Source organism: Microcebus murinus, chromosome 19, assembly GCF_040939455.1.
Source record: "Microcebus murinus isolate Inina chromosome 19, M.murinus_Inina_mat1.0, whole genome shotgun sequence".
NCBI classification, from domain to species: Eukaryota; Metazoa; Chordata; class Mammalia; order Primates; family Cheirogaleidae; genus Microcebus; species Microcebus murinus.
Genome location: NC_134122.1, coordinates 38,363,054 through 38,381,541, shown reverse-complemented (window position 1 = coordinate 38,381,541; position 18,488 = coordinate 38,363,054). Strand labels below are relative to the sequence as shown.

The 18,488-nt window shown below is 55.2% G+C and overlaps 3 protein-coding genes across 5 annotated transcripts; 2 read left to right on the top strand and 1 right to left on the bottom strand.

Moving 5' to 3' along the window:
- The first annotated feature begins 1,166 nt into the window (after positions 1–1,166).
- On the top strand, positions 1,167–4,844 carry YPEL3 (yippee like 3). Of its 3 annotated transcripts, none has more exons than XM_012764317.2 (5): positions 1,167–1,299; positions 1,964–2,146; positions 2,247–2,290; positions 2,501–2,609; positions 4,359–4,844. In XM_012764317.2, exons 2-5 carry the CDS (start codon positions 2,030–2,032, stop codon positions 4,446–4,448), a joined length of 360 nt encoding a protein of 119 aa, XP_012619771.1. In that variant the 5' UTR covers positions 1,167–1,299; positions 1,964–2,029; the 3' UTR covers positions 4,449–4,844. The 3 variants fall into 3 exon arrangements, with proteins under 3 accessions (XP_012619771.1, XP_075851557.1, XP_012619770.1); XM_075995442.1 differs by lacking the exon at positions 1,167–1,299 and adding an exon at positions 1,421–1,439; XM_012764316.2 differs by lacking the exon at positions 1,167–1,299 and having other exon boundaries at positions 1,901–2,146.
- Positions 4,845–5,147: 303 nt separating this feature from the next.
- TBX6 (T-box transcription factor 6) lies at positions 5,148–10,407 on the top strand. The gene is made up of 8 exons (XM_012764306.2): positions 5,148–6,069; positions 6,153–6,387; positions 7,642–7,909; positions 8,016–8,162; positions 8,239–8,309; positions 9,378–9,451; positions 9,529–9,712; positions 9,796–10,407. Exons 1-8 carry the CDS (start codon positions 5,952–5,954, stop codon positions 10,004–10,006), a joined length of 1,308 nt encoding a protein of 435 aa, XP_012619760.1. The 5' UTR covers positions 5,148–5,951; the 3' UTR covers positions 10,007–10,407.
- Positions 10,408–10,745: 338 nt separating this feature from the next.
- On the bottom strand, positions 10,746–18,325 carry PPP4C (protein phosphatase 4 catalytic subunit). The gene is made up of 9 exons (XM_012764315.3): positions 18,195–18,325; positions 17,805–17,966; positions 14,194–14,245; positions 13,582–13,632; positions 13,266–13,367; positions 12,523–12,696; positions 12,308–12,434; positions 11,270–11,459; positions 10,746–11,194 (listed from the first exon to the last, which is right to left on the bottom strand). Exons 2-9 carry the CDS (start codon positions 17,900–17,902, stop codon positions 11,065–11,067), a joined length of 924 nt encoding a protein of 307 aa, XP_012619769.1. The 5' UTR covers positions 17,903–17,966; positions 18,195–18,325; the 3' UTR covers positions 10,746–11,064.
- Positions 18,326–18,488: the final 163 nt, after the last annotated feature.

The following is an 18,488-nucleotide window of genomic DNA, read 5'->3' as shown; positions in this document are numbered from 1 at the left end:
GAGGCCAGAGCCTGAGCCTCTAACAAGCCTGACCCACTGGTTCCACTGCATTCCAGACCCAGAACAGTACCACACCAGGTGCCAGCCTGGCCACCACTTTCCTCAGGAATGTCCCTTGCAGGGCCAACCCTGGTGTCCTGGCCCCCAGCCCCTTGAGAGCCACAGATAATGGTTCCATTTTCCTGAGGCCATCAAGAGCCCCAGACACATGACCAGGTACTTGACTTATCCCACCTCCGGCCCCTGTGGGCCTGGGTGGGACAGCTGAGTCCACAGCACCCCTCTGTTGCCTCTAACCTTCCACTCCCAGGTCTCCTCCAGCAAACTCCCTGAATTCCTCTGCCCTCTGCAGCCCTGGTACCTAATTCATTTGATGAATTACATATTCACAATACAGAAACATTTATTGAGTGCCTGCTCTGGGCCAGACTGGGAACAGTGCAGTGAACAAGACAAGTCCAAGTATGGCAGATGCATGTTTAAGCAGATATTTTCAACTAAGTTCGCACCTAACCCGGCCTGGAGGGTAGGGGCATCAGAGGAGGCTGCCTGGAGGATGTGATGCTCAACAGTAGGGATTGGCTTATCCCAAGGCTGGGGCTCCCAGGGGTCTACCTGGGATACATACCTTTAGCTCTTCTAAGAGGTGAACTCAGTCTGCCCCCCGTGCTATGGAATTGGACCAAAGTGAAAATTCCAGCTTTGCCTCTTACTAACTGGATAATCGCGGGAGAGCTGCTAGACCTTTCTGGGCCTCAGTTTCCAAAATGGAGACAATAGGAGCAATTGCCTTATAGGATTGATCCAGGGATTAAGAGAGTGGGACACCGGCGGCGGCTAACCGCAGATAATTATGACTAAATTTCTCAGGGGCGTGCGTGCAAACCCCAGCCTCCTCCTAACCCGATCCTCGGTCAGGACCCTCGGATGCTTGCCCCTTCAAGGACCGCGAGAAGCCAAAGCGGCGGCCAGGCCTGGACGCGACGGGCCGCCGGGCCGCAGCCGCATTTCCGGGCTGGCCGAGCCGGGAGCAGGGGGAAGGGCAGCCCAGGCCTGCGCTGGCCGCCGTATGACGCGCCCCCTTATTTGCATGCCGCACGCCGATTGGCCACGGCGGCCGCCGGGACAGGAGGCGGGCCCCCTCCCCCTCCCGCCGCAGCGGCGGCAGCAGCTGGTCTCGGTGTAAACAAGTCAAGGCGGCTGCGAACCCGGGCCGGGGGGGACGGCGCCCACCAGGAGCGCCCCCCACTCCCAGGCCAGGCCACTCCGGCGGACTGGGCCCCCGCGCGCCCAGGCGAGGTGAGGCCCGCATCTTCAGGGCTGCGCGTCGCCCCGCGCCCCCGCCCCGCCAGCGAGGACTGCCCCTTCCCCCGGCGCCCGCCCCCAACCCCCGCGCCCCAGGTGAGCCCCGGGGCCCCAGGTAAGGCTCCGCGAAGCAGGTAAGATCCTTTCGGCGTAGATAAGCCCTCAGTGCCCCCAGGTAAGAGCCCCTCCCCTCCTAGGTGACTGTCCACCTTCAGCGAGGCCTCCTGCCTCCTCCAGGTGAGGGACCCTCTCCCCAGATGAACTCCCTGCACCTCAGGTGAAGCCCCCGGCGCAGTCCAAATGAGGTCCTAAGGACCAACCAATTCCTAACCCCTCATGCTCCTCCTAAACTGGGAACTGACTGCCCATCCACTCTAAAACTCCTTCCTCCAGCTTCAGCTGCCAGGTCAGCACGGGTGAGGCTGGAAGCAGGTGGGTGACTCACCCTGGGCTCCTCCTAGCCTCAGTTTCCCCACTGATGCAACCTGAGGCCTCCTCACTGAGTCAAAACTGAAATGACTCTAGTCCCTAGAGAGGCTGTTGGCTCTGGGGAAAGTAGAGAGCAGCCAAGTGTGACCAAGAGACTCCCTATCACTCTGGGAGTGCCTGCATGTGTGTGGTCCAGGTCCTCACAGCCCACCTACTCCCTCCCCGGCAGGCACTGGGCTCCCTCTGCTCCCCGTGGGCCGCTCCCCGCGTGGGGCCACTGCCCCCGGCCCCCGCCATGGTGCGGATTTCAAAGCCCAAGACGTTTCAGGCCTACTTGGATGATTGTCACCGGAGGTATAGCTGTGCCCACTGCCGCGCTCACCTGGCCAACCACGACGACCTCATCTCCAAGGTAACCAGGCCACAGTTGAGGCTGGAATGGGAGGCTAGAGAGGCTGCCTGGCAGCTCCCCACCAGTACCCCTGATCCCCTTCTCTCTTCCCACCCTGTAGTCCTTCCAGGGCAGTCAGGGGCGTGCCTACCTCTTCAACTCCGTGTGAGTATTCAGCCTCCCTCCTTTCTTTCCCTGACCTCTGTTGTGATCTGTAGCCCCTGGCATCATGCTGAGACTCCCAGAGTTCCCTGTTCAGGCAGGAAGCTCTGATCACCCTTCTCTTGGATGCTAAGAACAGACACAGTGAATACAAGCTTGAGGGGGGCTCTGTGATGGTGGGACCCTCCCTGGGACTGCCCCATGTCCCCACAGGGTGAACGTGGGCTGCGGGCCAGCCGAGGAGCGGGTGCTGCTGACAGGCCTCCATGCTGTCGCTGACATCCACTGCGAGAACTGCAAGACCACTTTGGGCTGGAAATATGTGAGTTAGCAGCCTGTGACCCCAGGCTAGCCTTTGACTTGACCTTACATCACCTCCTCTTCACAAGCAGTCATCTGGTAACCTTTCGGAGTGCATAGGCCCAGCTCACACAAACCAATCTGTCTTTTGATCCCCTGACCGAGTTCTCTTCTCTCACATCCTACAAGGGCTTTTAGAATTTTTCTCTTAACCCATCCCTTCCCTCACAGGTACTTGCATCCCCATTTTAGAGAAGAGGATATAATCAGAGTTAACCTTTATTGAATGCTTATGTGCCAGGAACTGTTGTGTGCGTGGCATATATTGTCTCATTCAATCATTACAACAGTCTTGTAGGTAGAATCCATTATTATTTCCACTTTACAGAAGACAACAGGGAGGCCCAGAGACGTTAGGTAGCTTGCCCAAGATCATACAACTGGTAAGTAACAGAATAGGCACCAGAATCCTAGTTGATTTTTTTTTTCTTTTACTCCAAACCCTTGGCCACCAGCTTAGGTTATCATTCAGAGGATCAGAAAAGTTGCCCAAGACTCCACAGCAACGTGGAGCTTGGGTTCATGGGCCTCCTTTTCACTGCCCTCATTGCCACTGCTGCTGTCCAGGGTCTGATTTCACCGTGAGTCTCATTTCCTTATCTGGCAGTGGAAGATAAAGCCACTACCTGGCACCCAAGATTGTTATGGGGATCAGATTAGATGTAGCAAAGGAAGATGCTCTTGAGAAACTGCAAGGGAAACGATTCTTCAGGCATCGCTTAGAGCTGTGGTGCCTACATGAAGTGGGTGGACAGAGATAGCCAGCCAGCCCTAACCTGAGTTCACCCTTGACCCTGCCATAGATTTGCTGTGTGTCTCTGGACAGGTGGCTTGGCCTCTCTAGACATCTATAAAATAAAGGGGTGGCCTACCTAGTCCAGAGATCAAAAACTCAAGTACCTGCAAGGCCAAGCAGATACTGTGGATTTTTAAAAGGTGCAAAAAGGATTGGAGGTGGTCGGGAGCAGGCTGGGGCCAACTGGAATGAGTATGGCCTGCCTATATTTTAAAGTTATTTTTATAAAACTTTCTCCTGTCCAAACAAAACATATGTAGACCAAAATGGCCCTCAGGCCATCAGTTTGCAACCTCTAGACTATGAAGTCTTTTAGACACTTCCGTATCCTTTTTGTTGGAGCCATCATTAGTACTTAAAAAGTGCCTATGGGCTGGGCTCAGTGGCTCACACCTGCAATCCTAGCTCTCTGGGAGGCCGAGGCAGGCTGATTGCTCAAGGTCAGGAGTTTGAAACCAGCCTGAGCAAGAGCGAGACCCCATCTCTACTATAAAGAGAAAGAAATTAATTGGCCAACTAATATATATAGAAAAAAATTAGCTGGGCATGGTGGTGCATGCCTGTAGTCCCAGCTACTTGGGAGGCTGAGGCAGCAGTATTGCTTGATTCCAGGAGTTTGAGGTTGCTGTGAGCTAGGCTGATGCCATGGCACTCACTCTAGCCTGGGCAACAAAGCGAGACTCTGTCTCAAAAAAAAAAAAAAAGTGCCTATGATTCAGAGTTCTGTGTACCCCCTGTTAGTGAGAAACACAGCCCTGCCGTTTACCAGCTGTGTGTCTGTGGGCAGGTGGCTTGACTTCTCTGGTTCACAGTTTCCTCATATGTAAAATGGGGCCAATCGTATTTACTTCCCAACTCCTGTGCCTTGTGGTAGGGCTTTTGCTCGAGGGATGACGGCCCCTCTTCTCCTTTCAGGAACAGGCCTTTGAGAGCAGCCAGAAGTACAAAGAGGGGAAGTACATCATTGAACTCAACCACATGATCAAAGACAACGGCTGGGACTGACCCCTGCTCCTGGCACATGTGGCTCCAGCCCGGCCTGGCCGCCAGGGGGCGCCACTGGCTTCCCTCCGCCCGAAGGGAGCTCTGAAGCCTCAGGGCCCCTGTGGAGGAAGGACCCAGTTCCTGTACATATATTTTATTGCATGCACTGTGACCTTGGGGGGAGATCAGAAGGGGGACGACACCCCCGCACCTCCCTGCGATCTGGCTGGCTTGGATCTCATTTTTAACCCGTCCCTGCCCCGCCTGCCCTATAGATAATGGCCTGTGTGCTGCTCTCTTGGCCCCAGTGCACTGTCTGCTCTGTGAACTTCTCCCACCAGGCCCCTCTTACCCTACGCGTGTCTGTTCCCCTTGTTCTGTAGCGTTTGTACATAATAAAACAATGGAGTGGAGACAGCCCCAGGCTCATGTGGAACCCCGGAAGGGGGAATTCAAATGTAGATTCCTGCCCCTAACGAGCTGCTTGCGGTTCTCTGCCCCAGCGCGGCATGGGGTAGGCACTGCCGTCCAAGCTGGGCGTTTAGAAACCAGGACAGGTCTCACAGCCGGTGGGAATTCTCGCGCCCACGCTGGCCCCCCAGGCCTTGACCTCGGCTGATCTGCGTCTTCTTGGCTTCAGCGTTTGGCCACCGCCTAGGGGTAGCTCTCCCAGGAGGCGATTGCGCCCCCGGCTCGGCTGCCTCTCTCGGTGGACTACGACTCCCAACGGCCCCGGCGCGGCCCGTCCGCCTCCCCGGGCGGGTCTCCGCGATGGGCCTGCTGGGAAGTGTAGTTCCTCGGGTTCCCCGCCACAGGACCTCTGGGAAACCCTGCGCGAGTCGCCAGACTGTGGAGTCTGCGCGCCTCTAAACTTTTGAGATTTGGCCTAGGATGGAGGTTTTACAGAATGGGAACCGGGGAGGACTCCAGGGTTCGGGCCTCCGCTGCGGACTCCTCGAGGCCCAGAGCACCCCGCGTCATCAGCTCTGGCCGCGTCCCTCCAGCCATGCACTTTCCCTCCAGTTAGGTTTTTCCCCTCCAAGGCCTGTCCTCCAAATGGAGAGGGGCGGGGAGGGGGTCACCTGCCAGAAAGTCTAGGGTGCCGGGGTCTGCCCCAAGACTCCAGGCTCCGTCCCAGGGTCCAGGCCCCGCCCCCCAGCTTATCCCTCGCCGGGGCTCCCCCCGTGGGAACGGGGACCAGCTGGCCGGAAGCACCAAACTGCGTCCCTGTCCGAGCCCCCGGGGATCAATCAGGCCGAGGAGTTAATTATGTAATGAGGGGGCAGGGGGTCGGGGCTAATGAAGCCGCCCTGGGAGGGGTGGGGAGGGTACCCAGGTATCCGGCCCCCTCTTGGACCCCATCGAGGCCCCAGGGGTCTCCACCCCAGCCCAACTCCAGGGCCCCAAAGAGGGGAGGGGCTGTGATCCTGGGTCTGGAAGGGGCTGAGCTGTGAGCTATAAAGGGGGCATCTCAGCACTGGGGGACTCTAGGAAGCAGGACCCGAAGCCAGAGGGAACTACAACATGTACCATCCACGAGAGTTGTACCCCTCCCTGGGGGCCGGCTACCGCCTGGGGCCCCCCCAGCCCGGGGCTGACTCTAGCTTCCCGCCTGCCCTGGCAGAGGGCTACCGCTATCCGGGTGAGCTTTGGGACCAGCTCCTGGGTAGGAGTCTGGGGTTGCTGTGGCTCTCCACTGGCTCCTCATTCTTCCTCCATCTCCAGATTTGGACACCCCAAAACTGGATTGCTTCCTCTCTGGAATTGAGGCTGCTCCCCGCACTCTGGCTGCACCCCCACCTCTGCCCCTTCTGCCCCCAGCCATGGGCACTGAACCGGCACCATCAGCCCCAGAGGTCCTCCATTCACTCCCCGGGGTCAGCCTGAGCCTGGAGAACCGGGAGCTGTGGAAGGAGTTCAGCTCTGTGGGGACAGAGATGATCATCACCAAAGCTGGGAGGTGAGGGGCTGGCCAGGATCAGTGTTTCTGGAGGGGGTCTCTTGGGGAAGGCAGGATTCCTGGGATGGGGCTAGGTTTGGAAGTTTCCCTGAGGGCTGGGGCTCTGCCTAAGTTCAGAATCTGAATATGGCCTGGGCAGAAGTTACTCTGTGGCTGGAATCAGGGGTCATTCTGTGGCAAAGGTCAAGGGTCAGTCTGTGGAGTCTGTGGCTGGGTTTGGGGACCAATCTATGTCAAGGGTCATAGGTCAGTCTGCTAGCTTCAAGAAGTCTGGCTGGGTTATAGGTTAGTGTGTGGCCTAGATCCTGGGTCAGGCTGGACCTGGAATCAGGATTCAGACTGACTGGGGTCAAGGGCCAACCATTGACTAGCATCGGTGAAATCTGGCCAAGATCAGAGGTCAGTATGTGACTGAATAAGAATCAATATATGACTAGGGCTGGGCTCGGTGGTTCACGCCTATAATCCTAGCACTCTGGGAGGCCGAGGCGGGCGGATTGTTCGAGGTCATGAGTTCAAAACCAGCCTGAGCAAGAGCGAGACCCCATCTCTACTATAAATAGAAATTAATTGGCCAACTAACATATATAGAAAAAAATTAGCCGGGCATGGTGGCGCATGCCTGTAGTCCCAGCTACTGAGGCAGGAGGATTGCTTGAGCCCAGGAGTTTGAGGTTGCAGTGAGCTAGGCTGACACCACAGCACTCACTCTAGCCTGTGCAACAAAGCGAGACTCTGTCTCAAAAAAAAAAAAAAAATATATATATATATATATATGACTAGGTCTGAGGTCACCCTAGAGGCAGGGATGTGGTCATTGTGTGGCCTGTGTGGAGGTCGTTATCTAGGGCGGGAGGAAGTTTTCTGTCTCACTGAAGACAGAGAATGTTTTTTCTGAGGTAAATTTGTCTAATAGCTGCAGATGCTGGTGCAGATCAGTTGAGGAGACCAGGGTAGGCTCCTGGCAAGATTTCTCCACTGCTTCTGCAAATGGACTTTGAGGGTCTAGGAGTCAGGAGTCTGGGCTCTGCTCCTTACCTGCTGTGTGATCCTGGTCAGATCGCCTAACCTGTCTGTCCTGTTTCCCCATATATAAAGATGGGAGGAGACGACTTTCCAGCTTTAGGATTCTGCCCTCTGGGTTCTGATTCCACCTCCCTTGGTGTCTCCCTGACAGCACAGGGGGCCTGTTGCTCTGCCCCTTTGCTGGTATTGTGCCCACTCCTGGCCTCTCCCACGCCCTCCCCTGTGCAGGCGCATGTTCCCTGCTTGTCGAGTATCAGTCACCGGCCTGGACCCGGAGGCCCGCTATCTGTTTCTTCTGGATGTGGTTCCGGTAGATGGGGCTCGCTACCGGTGGCAGGGCCGGCGCTGGGAGCCCAGCGGCAAGGCAGAGCCACGCCTGCCCGACCGGGTCTACATTCACCCTGACTCTCCTGCCACTGGCGGTCACTGGATGCGGCAGCCTGTGTCTTTCCATCGTGTCAAGCTTACCAACAGCACGCTGGACCCCCATGGCCACGTGAGGCCTAGACTGGGACCCCAGGACAAAGGCTGGGGGTGGTGCTGGATGGGAGACCAAGGCTGGGGTCCAGGACAGGGAGTCACTCCCATTTCTTCCCTCCTAGCTGATCTTGCACTCCATGCACAAGTACCAACCTCGGATACACCTGGTGCGGGCAGCCCAGCTTTGCAGCCAACACTGGGGGGGCGTGGCCTCCTTCCGCTTCCCGGAAACCATATTCATCTCCGTGACAGCCTACCAGAACCCACGGGTGAGTGACCCTGCTTGGGGGGGTGTGGTGCCCTGCCCAGGCCACAGGAGCTTTGACCCTGGGTGTGTGCCCCCAGATCACACAGCTGAAGATTGCAGCCAATCCCTTTGCCAAAGGCTTCCGGGAGAACGGCAGGAACTGTAAGAGGTGGGCGCTGTTCATTCACTCATTCAGTCAACAAATGCTTATTAATTATTCACTATGTCCAGGCACTGTGCTGGATTCAGGAACACAGTGGTAAGTAAAAACATTTACTCACTCGTTGATTCAATAAATACTACCTGCTATGTACCAGGCACAGTTGTAGGCCCTGTAGATAGATACATCAGGAGACAAAGCAAACCAAAGCTCCTGCCCTCATGGAACTGATATTCTAGTGGGCAGAATAGACAGGTAAACAAGAGAAATAAATAAAATACTATGTGTTAGGAATATGTTCTAAAGAACTAAAGCAGGGAGGAAGGATAGGAAGGACTGGGGTGAGGTATTAAGAAGAGGACATCTGAGAAAAGACCAGAAGGAAGTAAGGCAGGAAGCCAGGTGGATGTCTGGGGAGGGCATGCTGTGGAGTGGGACCTCCCGCCACCTGTGGTATGGCTGGAATGAGGGGACGGGAAGCCAGATGTTGGTTTAGTAAGGACTTGGTCATGTGCTTGGAGTACAGCACCTCAGAGCTGGCCCTGCCCTCAAGGAGCCTCTAGTCTGTCAGAAGAGACAGACATTAACCAAAGGGTCACCCTATGAAACGTAAAAGCAGAAACATGATAAATGTTTTGTGGGAGGGTGTATGGCATGCTTAGAGGTCAGGGAGGTCTTCCTTGAGGAAGTTGTGCTTGAACAGAGAAGGATGAGTTAAGAGGTTAAGAGGGGGCGGAAGAGGATTCAACAGAGGCTGAAGGACACTAGTGGAGATGGGCAGAGGTGAGCTGGGCTCAGCCTGCACCTGGCCCTGCAGCTTGGGAAGGAGTTTCTATTGAGTCTAAGGTCTAAGTGCCATAGGAAAGCATTGGCAAGCTTAAGTGGGGACTAAACCTCAGCTTTGCCACTTTCTAGTTAATTTTTGACCCTTAGTACCTTCATCTGTAAAATGAGTATAATGATGCATACTTGATAGGGTCCCTGGGAGGGTGAACTATGTGGCACCTGGTAAGTACTATTATTACCATCATCATCACCGTCACCATCATCATCATCACCATCACCACTATTCCCCAGGGAGCGAGATGCCCGTGTGAAGAGGAAACTGCGGGGCCCAGAGCCAGTAGCCACAGAGGCCTATGGGAGTGGAGGTGAGTGTAGTCCCAATGGTGATCAGGCCTGAGACACTGATCCTCCCTAGCCCAACCTGTCCCTTCTGTCTGCCCAGAAGCACCAGGTGGTCCCTGTGACTCCACCTTGGGTGGGGACATTCATGAGACAGACCCAGAGAAGGCCCCAGCACCTCGGGAAGCTGCCCCTGTCCCAGTTCCTCCATGCGGTGGCCCCAGCGCTGAAGCCTACCTCCTGCACCCCGCGGCTTTCCATGGGGCCCCCAGTCACCTTCCAACCAGGTGAGTGGGACAAAGGCACAGGGCAGAGCTGTCCCAGGCTTGAGGGTCCCTCTCCCCTGTTCTGACATCTCTCTTCACTTTAGGAACCCCAGCTTCCCAGAGGCTCCAGACTCTGGGCACCCAGCCCCCTACTCAGCATTCCTGGAGCTGCAGCCAGGACCAGGGGGCTCAGGGTACCCAGCAGCTCCTCCTGCAGCATCCTTTGCCCCCCACTTCCTCCAAGGAGGCCCCTTCCCCCTACCGTACCCTGGGCCTGGGAGTTACCTGGATGTGGGCTCCAAGCCGATGTACTGAGACTGCTGGGCCCCTCAGCCTCCCTCCATCTCCCATCACAAATCTCCAGTTCCCTTCCCCCAGCCCTGTAGCCCCCTCACTTCCACTGGCCCCATCCCCCACACCAAATGGCTGGCTTGGCCCTGCCCCCTGCCCCCCCTTCACACCTTGATTTCACTCCCACCCCCCTCTGGCTTCAAAGCTTAGGCTGGGCTGCTGGGAGTCCAGCTGGGGCCAGCTTCCCCTTCCCGGCTCTCACCTCGGTGTGAATGGAGGGGGGCTCTGCCTGGCCAAATGGGGCCACAGACCAGCATCCCCACCTCCTGGGCCTCCTCATCACCATCACCACTCGTGCAAGCCACACCAGTCTGTTGTTCTCAGGGCCAGAGTATTTTTGTTAATAAAACTCAAAAGCCATCAGTGCTCAGGAAACGTTGGGCTAATGGTGTTTGGCCCTGGGCAGGGCTAGGTGAGCAGAGGGTTTGTGGGAAGACCCAGGCCCAGACCTGCTAGTTTCCAGCTGCTTGACCTTGTGCTCAGAAATCCTCTTATACACATAAATCAACCAGCTGTGGGCCTGTTTCCTCATCAGGAAATTCGGGGAATCTGAATCTGAGGAAAGCCTTTGGGAGGTCACTGGCTGGGCCCTGCGGGCTCTGGGCAAGCTGATTGGCCTGAGCCTCTGAAGGCCCCGAAGTCCACCCCAGGTCCCAGGCCATCAACCCTGCACATCCCCAGCCAGGTCTGACACAAACCCAAAGACCATTTTTCTTCTTTTATTAGAACTTTTTTTTCATTTTTTTCTCAAAATTTTTATCTAAAATCAAACAAAAAAAGAAGGAAAAAAAGAAAAACAAAAAAATTATTGGAAACTTCATGGTTCAAGTGGGGAGAAAGGAGAGGAGGAGGATGGAGCGAAGGCCCCAAGCCTCTCCAGAGAAAGTCCTCACCCTTGAAGCGCCCTCTGGGGGGCAGAGCAGAGCCAGGGATGGGCCCACACCCAGCCTCCGTCTGGGGAAGAGGGCAGAGTCACAGTGGTCCGAGGGCCAGAAGGGTTGGAGGGGGCAGGGGCCAAGGGGTCACAGGAAGTAGTCAGCCACAGGCTTCTTGGAGGGGATGCCCCGAGTCTCTTGGGGAGCGGCCTCAAAGATGATGAAATCTTTCTGGAGATGCTCGTCCAGCTCCAAGATGGCAGCCACGTTCCCACAGCTGGAAGTAGGAGGCAGCAGCGTTAGGAATGGGTCAGGCCTGGATCCCCAACCCCGCCTGGCCCATACAGCTCACCGGTAGCAGTAGTTGGGTGCTGACCACACAGTGAGCACGGTCTCATTGAAGTGCCACTTGTAACCTTCCATCACTAGTTGGTGGGCCCGGCAGATCATGTCAATGTCATTGGCTGCATTGAACTGGGCCACCACGTCACTGCCAAATAAGTAGCCGGCCCCACGGGGGCTCACACCCCAGCCTGTTGTGTCTGATGAGGAAATAAGGTAGGGATGGGGAGAGGACGGCCTCAAGGCTCCCCTGATTGCCCACTGCCCCTTGAAGGTGAACAGCCTGTCTCCCCCCTCCACCAACCAGAAGCCTGTGGAGCAGGAGCATGGGGCCTGACTATGGTATGGGAGATTTGGGGGGCCAGCACAGCAAATGTTGGGCAGATAGGCTCCAAAGGAGAAAGAACCTCGATGGCTGGGGCCACCTCATAATCACAGTGACCATACGATCTCCTGTCCTAACAGGCACACACAGAGTGAAGGAGACGCATAGTACATGGGGACGTAAGGTCACCCTATGCCGTAACAGGGCAGTCTGGGAATGGCAGTGATGGAGTGGAGGCTGCATGTGTGCGTGCATGTGAGAAAGAGACAGCAGGAGCCCTGGACTGGTCCTCAGGAGACCTGGATTTAAATCTCAGCTGAGCTCCACACTGGTGGGGAACCTCACAAAATGAGGGAGTGCCGGAGGAACCTCGCGAAATGAGGGAGTCCCAGGGGGGCTATCATTCTGGGGGTCTGACCTCTGAAGAAGCTGTTGTCACGTTCTGAGCCCCTTCGCATTCAGGAGCCAATGACCTGGTCCTCAACAGCCCTCTGAGCCATGATATGCACGCTCCAGGCCATTCTCTGAGCTTGATGCAGGCCTCCCTGCGCCTTCTCGAGGGTTGCAGCCAGTTGGCAGGTCAAGGGCGGAAGCCAGTGAAGACCAGCCCTGCTCCCGTTCTTCCCTGACCCCCCGGCCTGAGTGTCCCTTCGCGGCACTTGCTTTAATCAGTCTTGACAAATGAAGGGTGGAGCCAGCCTGCCCCTGCCCACCTGCCCTCACCTTCAGGGTCGGACCAGAGGAGGTCGCACATGGGCCCGTCATGAGGCACCTCTTGCTTTCGGTCAATTGTCCGGATCTGGTCCAGGGTCTGGATGGAGGGGGATAGGCCCCCATGCACACAGAAGATCTGCAGGGGAACAGGGAAAGGAGGAAAGGGCTGAGGCCCAGAGCCTCCTCACCTCTCCCAAGCCCGGGCAACCCCGCAGCTGGCCTACCTTGCCATCGATGATGGCAGACAGGCTGAGGTAGTCAAAGATCTCGGTGCAGTAGCGCCACACAGTCACCGAGCCATATTTGCGCAGGCACTCGTCATAGAAGCCGTAGACCTGGGTGATCTGGCGGCTCTCGTGGTTGCCCCGGATCAGGGTGATGCGGTCAGGATAGCGAACCTGGGGGAGCCACCAAGGAGGGCTGGTGCCCAGGCTGTCCCTCCACCTGTGCCCCAAATCTCCTCAAAACCGCTTCCCTGGCCCAGACTCATGTCATCTCTTACCTGATGTGTGTGGCAACAGCCACCTCACAGGCCCCCAGTCCCTCCTCCAGAGAACATAAGCCCGACCCCTCCCTATCAACTGCGAAACCAATGAATCCTCGTTCACCCACTAAATACAGGCAAAAGTCCTTAGTAAGACACTCCAGGTCCTGTGTCACTTGGTCCCTCACCACCTCTCCCACCAAGAGATGCTGTACCAAGTCATACTTGCCACTTTGTGAATGTAGCGAGCCTCTATTCCCTCCCCCAGGACGCTGCCCTGCCAGCCTCACCCTCTAGGGGCCCAATCAGGAGTCCCAGGTCAAGGGAACTGGCTCTGACCACCCTGCCAAGCAGAGTCGGTCCATCACCAGCAGCACAGCTCCAAGTTGGGGTGGCTGCAGTTAGAGACAAGGGTAGAAAGGAAGCAGGTGGGCCAGGCCTGAGGTGGCTCAGGTGTGGGGTCCAGAAGCCAGGGGTTCTCACCTTAAGTGCCAGCAGCAGGAGAAACGTTTCAACGCTATAGAAGCCACGGTCCACAAAGTCCCCCATGAAGAGGTAGTTGGTCTCAGGGACGTCACCACCCACCTGGGGGGGAAGGAAAAGGTTCTTCTTGGTCCTAAACCACCCACTACCCACTTCGGTGGCTCATGTTCCAGTGAGGCCCTTCTTTCACAAAGGGCCCACCTCACTAGGGGCCTCTTGCCCCCACTCTACTCACTAAATTAAGGCTTCCACTCTCCCTAAAAGGGCCTTCCAGTCATCCCCCCATCACACCCCCCAGTGTTTCTCCCACACTCACTCTGAACAGCTCCTTGAGGTCATAGAATTGTCCATGGATATCACCACATACCTGGGGAGTAGGACGGTGGGTTGCAACTCTCACAGTGGAAAGCCTTTGTTCCCAGGAACTATCCTCTAAAATACCCACTGCTTTAGGAGCCCGATCGATCTTGGCTATGCTTCTGCTTCTCAGGGCCAAAATACTGCTCTTTCACCTCAGGTTATCCCAGTCTGGAATCACCCACCACCCCACACTGAATGCCAACTATTCTGTGAGTAAATGCTAGACCTGCAGCCTCTGGAGGACCTGGCCCTCCTCTCTCCCTACTCCCCCCTTAAGCTACCCAGAATGAAGTTACCAACACAGAGGCACAGAGTGAGTAGAATCACTCAACAAATGAAGAGTCCTTCTGCCCTGGCCAAGAGTCTCCCCACCAAAAATTGAAAGACCCTTCCCACAACATTCACTTTTTATAGCAGGGCACCCTTGAAGATGGGGGCAGAGATAGATACAGGGAGCTTTCCAGGATCCCAAGAATGAGGAGTGAACTTACAGAGCCCACATGACTAAGAGGAAAGCCCATGTGGCTAAAAGACCTAGCCAGGCTAGGCAGGGACATAGGGTACTCACCGTGACTGGTGAATCCACCCTCTGCACGTTGCTCTCCTCTACCAAGATCTCTCTGGAGACAGGAGAAGACCAGGGTCACCACAGCCTGGCCAGCCCACCCCAATTTCTGACCTTTTTTCTTTGGGACGGGGGGAGGTGAAGATATGAAGTGGTCCTTGAACCTCCACAGGACAGCAGCAAAATGTGCAATTTCCCCAAGATAGGCTGACCACGGCCCTGCACTGCTCAATACCCTTCCATGGCTCCCTGCTGCCAGAAGGACAAAGTCCAAGTTCTTTGAATCCCAGCATTCAAACCCTTCCAAGCAAACTGTGACTTCTGTAGCCTTGACACCCCCTGCTGCTCCCTCTCTGGCTCCCAGCACTGGCAAGCAAGGCTCCTCCTCTCCTCATAGAACCCTCTGCTCCTAGAGCATACCCTGAGCCTGTGCTCTTGGAGCACATAACTCTCACCAATCACAAGGCCTCCTCCCAGACTGTCCAAAGACAAGGGTAGGGCCCAAGGCATGCCAACCATTAGATGCACCTTCAAATGACACATAGCTGTTATGTTTTCAGTGTTTCCTCACAGAGAGTGAGGACTTTATTTGAGACAAGGTCTCACCCTACTGCCGGGGGTAGAGTGTAGTAGAGTCATCGTAGCCCACTACAACCTCAAACTCCTGGATTCCAGTGATTCTTCTGCCTCAGCCTCCCAAGTAGCTGGGATTACAGTGCATGTCACCACACTCAGCTAATTTTTGTGTTTTTTTGTAGAGATGGGGTCTCACTATGTTGCTCAGGCTGGTCTTAAACTCCAGGCCTCAAGTGATCCTCTTGCCTCAGACTCCCAAAGTGCTAGGATTTCAGGCATGAGCAACCGTGCTTAGCCAGGACTTTATTTACTTATTTCTCCTTATGGTGCAGTCTACTTCTACTTGAGTGAGCATGAGATAATATCACGTGGTCAGTCGGCCACCCAATTTAAGCAGCACTGTATTTCTAAATTTTGCTCCAATGACAGCAACAGTGAGCATTCGAGCTCATACCATGTGCCAGGACTGTCATCAAGAGCTATGCACAGATGCATGCCATCAAACCACCACCTCAAGAGGCAGGTACTGTGGTGATCCTAGTGCAGAGGAAGAAACTGAAGCACAGGAGGCTGCTAGCTTGGCTGTGGTCACACAGGGGGGATCTGAACCAAGGAAGCCTGGCTCAAGGGTCTGACTCTATCAAGCTATTCAGATGTGGGAAGCCCAGACACTTGCCAGGCCCACATTCTTTCTGCAAGTTTCTTCCCTTAGACTGAGTCTCCTGAGCTCAGCTGACAGGATTGACTTATGTCCCTTTGCTCTAACAAAGGCAGCATGAAAGAGGTCTGCCTTAGCTGTCTGGGAATGGGAGGCAACACTGGCAGTGGTCCATGATGCCATAACAGCAACTGGGCTCTCCCACCTGTACTGTACCTTGTGCTTAACATCCTTCCACATCAACTACTTACAAGGATCTTTCTAGGGAGGTCCTTTTCATCCTAATCTGACAGATAAAGAGACCAAGGCTTAGAAAAAAGTGGAGGTATCAAGGTCACAAAACTAAAGTGACTGACTTGGAACTCAGGAACCCAATTTAGAATTTATGACAGCCCCTTACACAAACCCTGAGTCAAAACTTGAAACCCACCAGCCCTATCATGACTTGCAACTGCTCTCCTTTACTTCCACAACTACCAATAGGGGAGGCCCTGTCCGTGGATATCTAGAATCTCATTTATACCTCATAATGATTTCAGAAACTCACAGAGGTAAAGTGACTTGACCAGGGTCATACAGCTTATGGGTGACAAAGCAGAGATTCATAGTGAAGACCACTTGATTCAAAAGCTCTGCTCTTTCTAACATGCTAATATTTTTAATAGGAACAATTTCAGCTCAGACACCACAGGCCCCCATGGTTCCAGGGTTTGATGTAAAAAGTCTATGTGCCTCTGAGCAAGCTGACCACTCTTGACACTACTGAACTCAGCCTGGGTCCCTGGTGGGTCCCCAGGAGGCCACAGAGAAGTGCTAAGAGTTGTTTCCTCTTCAGAATGAGCCCAGGAAATTGTGGCCAACTCAGGCCTCCGCCTAGTCCCTCCTGTTTCCATCCCAGTTTAAGCTGGGCAGGACCCTCTGCTCCTCCATCCTCCACAGCTCCCCACTCACCCCACATCAAAATCTAAATGTCATTGCCTGGCTATCAATGACCATGTGACATCGAGCAAGACATTATCTACTCTGAGGCTCAGTTTTCTCTTCTGTGAAATGGGGTAAATACTCACCCTCATCCTGCCTATTCCATGGGACTGCTACAAGAAGCAATGGAGTCTGAACACATAACTTCTCTGTTATTCTGAAAACTCCAGCATGCTATCCAAGCATTATCTATCATCACCACCACACCGATCCAGGCCCTGTCAGGGTGATAAGACTTACAGGGAAAACTCAGAGAGGTGTGCCCCAAGGAGCAATTGGTTTAGGTTCCCAAAAATGCCAATCAGGACTGAGAGACAAGGGACTACTAAAAACACTTTAGGGCTCATCTGTTCAAGGAGAGTTCCTTGAGCTGGCAGAAAAGAAGAGCCACAGGCTTTTAAAAAGGACCTAGCCTGTTAATCAAACCTCTGCAGGCGCTGTCTGGCTGCAGGGAGTTTGTCTATGTGAGGCAGTCTGATGCCACAGATACAGAACGCAGCTCTACTACTTCCTCACTGGGTGACCTCAGTCAAGTCACTAGGCCTCTACGACTCATGGCTTTCTGTTCTGTAAAATGGAGCAGATGACTCCAATCTCAACAGGATTGATGGGTGGAGGAAATGGATATAAGTTTTTTGCCAGTACAAGGCCAGGCCAATAGTGGGCCTATTGTTCAGTAAACAGGGGAGGAATTTTGCTGGCTCTTCTCCTACAATTCTCCAGCCTGGTGAAAGCCAAAGTCAGTTCCCCAGAGAAAGCAGGTAATTAGCCTCCTCACTGCTACCCACAGATCTCAAGGCCTCCACTCCTACTCTTATCCTGCTTGGAATGCTCCACCTTCTTGCAATATGGCCTGAAAAGGGACAGGACACGGAGAAAAGGCTTCAGACTCCATTTCTTACTTGCTGGTAACTTTGACCATGAGAGTCCTCATCTGTAAAATGGGAATAATACCACCTACCTTTAGGGACTGCTGTTAGAATTAAACGAATTTTAATTACAGGGTCTTTAGCTATCCTGCCTCAAACCTTGATTCTTGTTAATACTCTCTTTTCTTGTACCACCTTCTTATTCTTCAAGGCCTATGCCAGAGTTCAGCTCCTACAAAAAGCCTCTGTTCCCTGAGTCAGAGGGGCTTGTTTCCCTGAGTTTCCTAAGTACTTCCTGCAACACTCTAACTCCACTGGAAACACATCATCTAAAACTTTTAACTGTCTTAATCCTGGCCTGTCTTCCCCCAGCAGCAGGCTAGGCGTTCCTGTTGGGAAGTGGTCCTATTCTGCTCCTCTCTGGGAAAGCTTCCAGGATGGGGCAAGCCCAAAGTTCTCGGCTGGGTTTGCCCCAGGCTGGAACCACTGGGCGGTGGCTTGGCGCCTTTCCTCGGCGCTACAGGGCTCACCTGGCCTTAGCACACAGGGCCTTGACTTCGCTCTCCTTAATGAGCTCGCAGCGCCGCAGCTGCTCGATCTGCCGGTCCAGGTCGCTGATCTCCGCCATGGCCCACCCCCCGGCGCGGGTCAGAGTTGGGGCCGCCGCCCCCTCCGCACCGCACAGGGGTCTCCTGGGGAAGGCCAAGACGAGCCCGCGGATCAGAGTGTCCGTGCAGGGCGCGCGGGTGGGGGGCAACTCGATTCTAGGGCTGACCCGGCGCCCCGCCCCCACCCCGCCTCCCCTCACATCGGCCCCCGGAGCCCCAGAGTCCCACGGCCTGGCCGCAGCCCCGCTAACTCCCGTCGAACTCCGCGGTCCTGCGCTAAGGACGGTGGCCTAGAGGGGCCTCAGACTTTACCGCCGCTACGACTCCGGCTCCGGCTCTCGGACTCCTTGCCTTCTTCCTTCCCTCCGCTTTGGGCCGCCGCCACCGCCGCTTCTACTTCCGTCCCCGCCGCGGAAGCAAAGGGAGGCCAGTTCCGCCGCGCGCCGGATGTGGCGTCATACACACTCCTCCCCCTCCCTCGCCGCACCCCTCGGCACATCCTCCCAAGCGGAAGAAAGGGCGAGAGCCGGAGGAACCGCGGACGGGTGATGTGTGGGTGGAAGTGTGCGGACTCAGCCAAAGGGGGACGTGAGGGCTGTTAGAGAC

Bases quoted from the DNA above. Each gene is read 5' to 3' on its own strand.
- PPP4C (XM_012764315.3), bottom strand. From the start codon at position 17,902: ATGGCGGAGATCAGCGACCTGGACCGGCAGATCGAGCAGCTGCGGCGC. The intron at 12,435-12,522 runs GTAGGCCAGCTG...GTTCCCCTGCAG, and splicing joins CTGCCATCATCGATGGCAAG to ATCTTCTGTGTGCATGGGGG. The intron at 11,195-11,269 runs GTGAGCTGTATG...TCCTACTTCCAG, and splicing joins GCACCCAACTACTGCTACCG to CTGTGGGAACGTGGCTGCCA.
- TBX6 (XM_012764306.2), top strand. From the start codon at position 5,952: ATGTACCATCCACGAGAGTTGTACCCCTCCCTGGGGGCCGGCTACCGC. The intron at 8,163-8,238 runs GTGAGTGACCCT...GTGTGCCCCCAG, and splicing joins CAGCCTACCAGAACCCACGG to ATCACACAGCTGAAGATTGC. The intron at 9,452-9,528 runs GTGAGTGTAGTC...CTGTCTGCCCAG, and splicing joins AGAGGCCTATGGGAGTGGAG to AAGCACCAGGTGGTCCCTGT.
- YPEL3 (XM_012764316.2), top strand. From the start codon at position 1,916: ATGTGTGTGGTCCAGGTCCTCACAGCCCACCTACTCCCTCCCCGGCAG. The intron at 2,147-2,246 runs GTAACCAGGCCA...CCCACCCTGTAG, and splicing joins ACGACGACCTCATCTCCAAG to TCCTTCCAGGGCAGTCAGGG. The intron at 2,610-4,358 runs GTGAGTTAGCAG...TTCTCCTTTCAG, and splicing joins CCACTTTGGGCTGGAAATAT to GAACAGGCCTTTGAGAGCAG.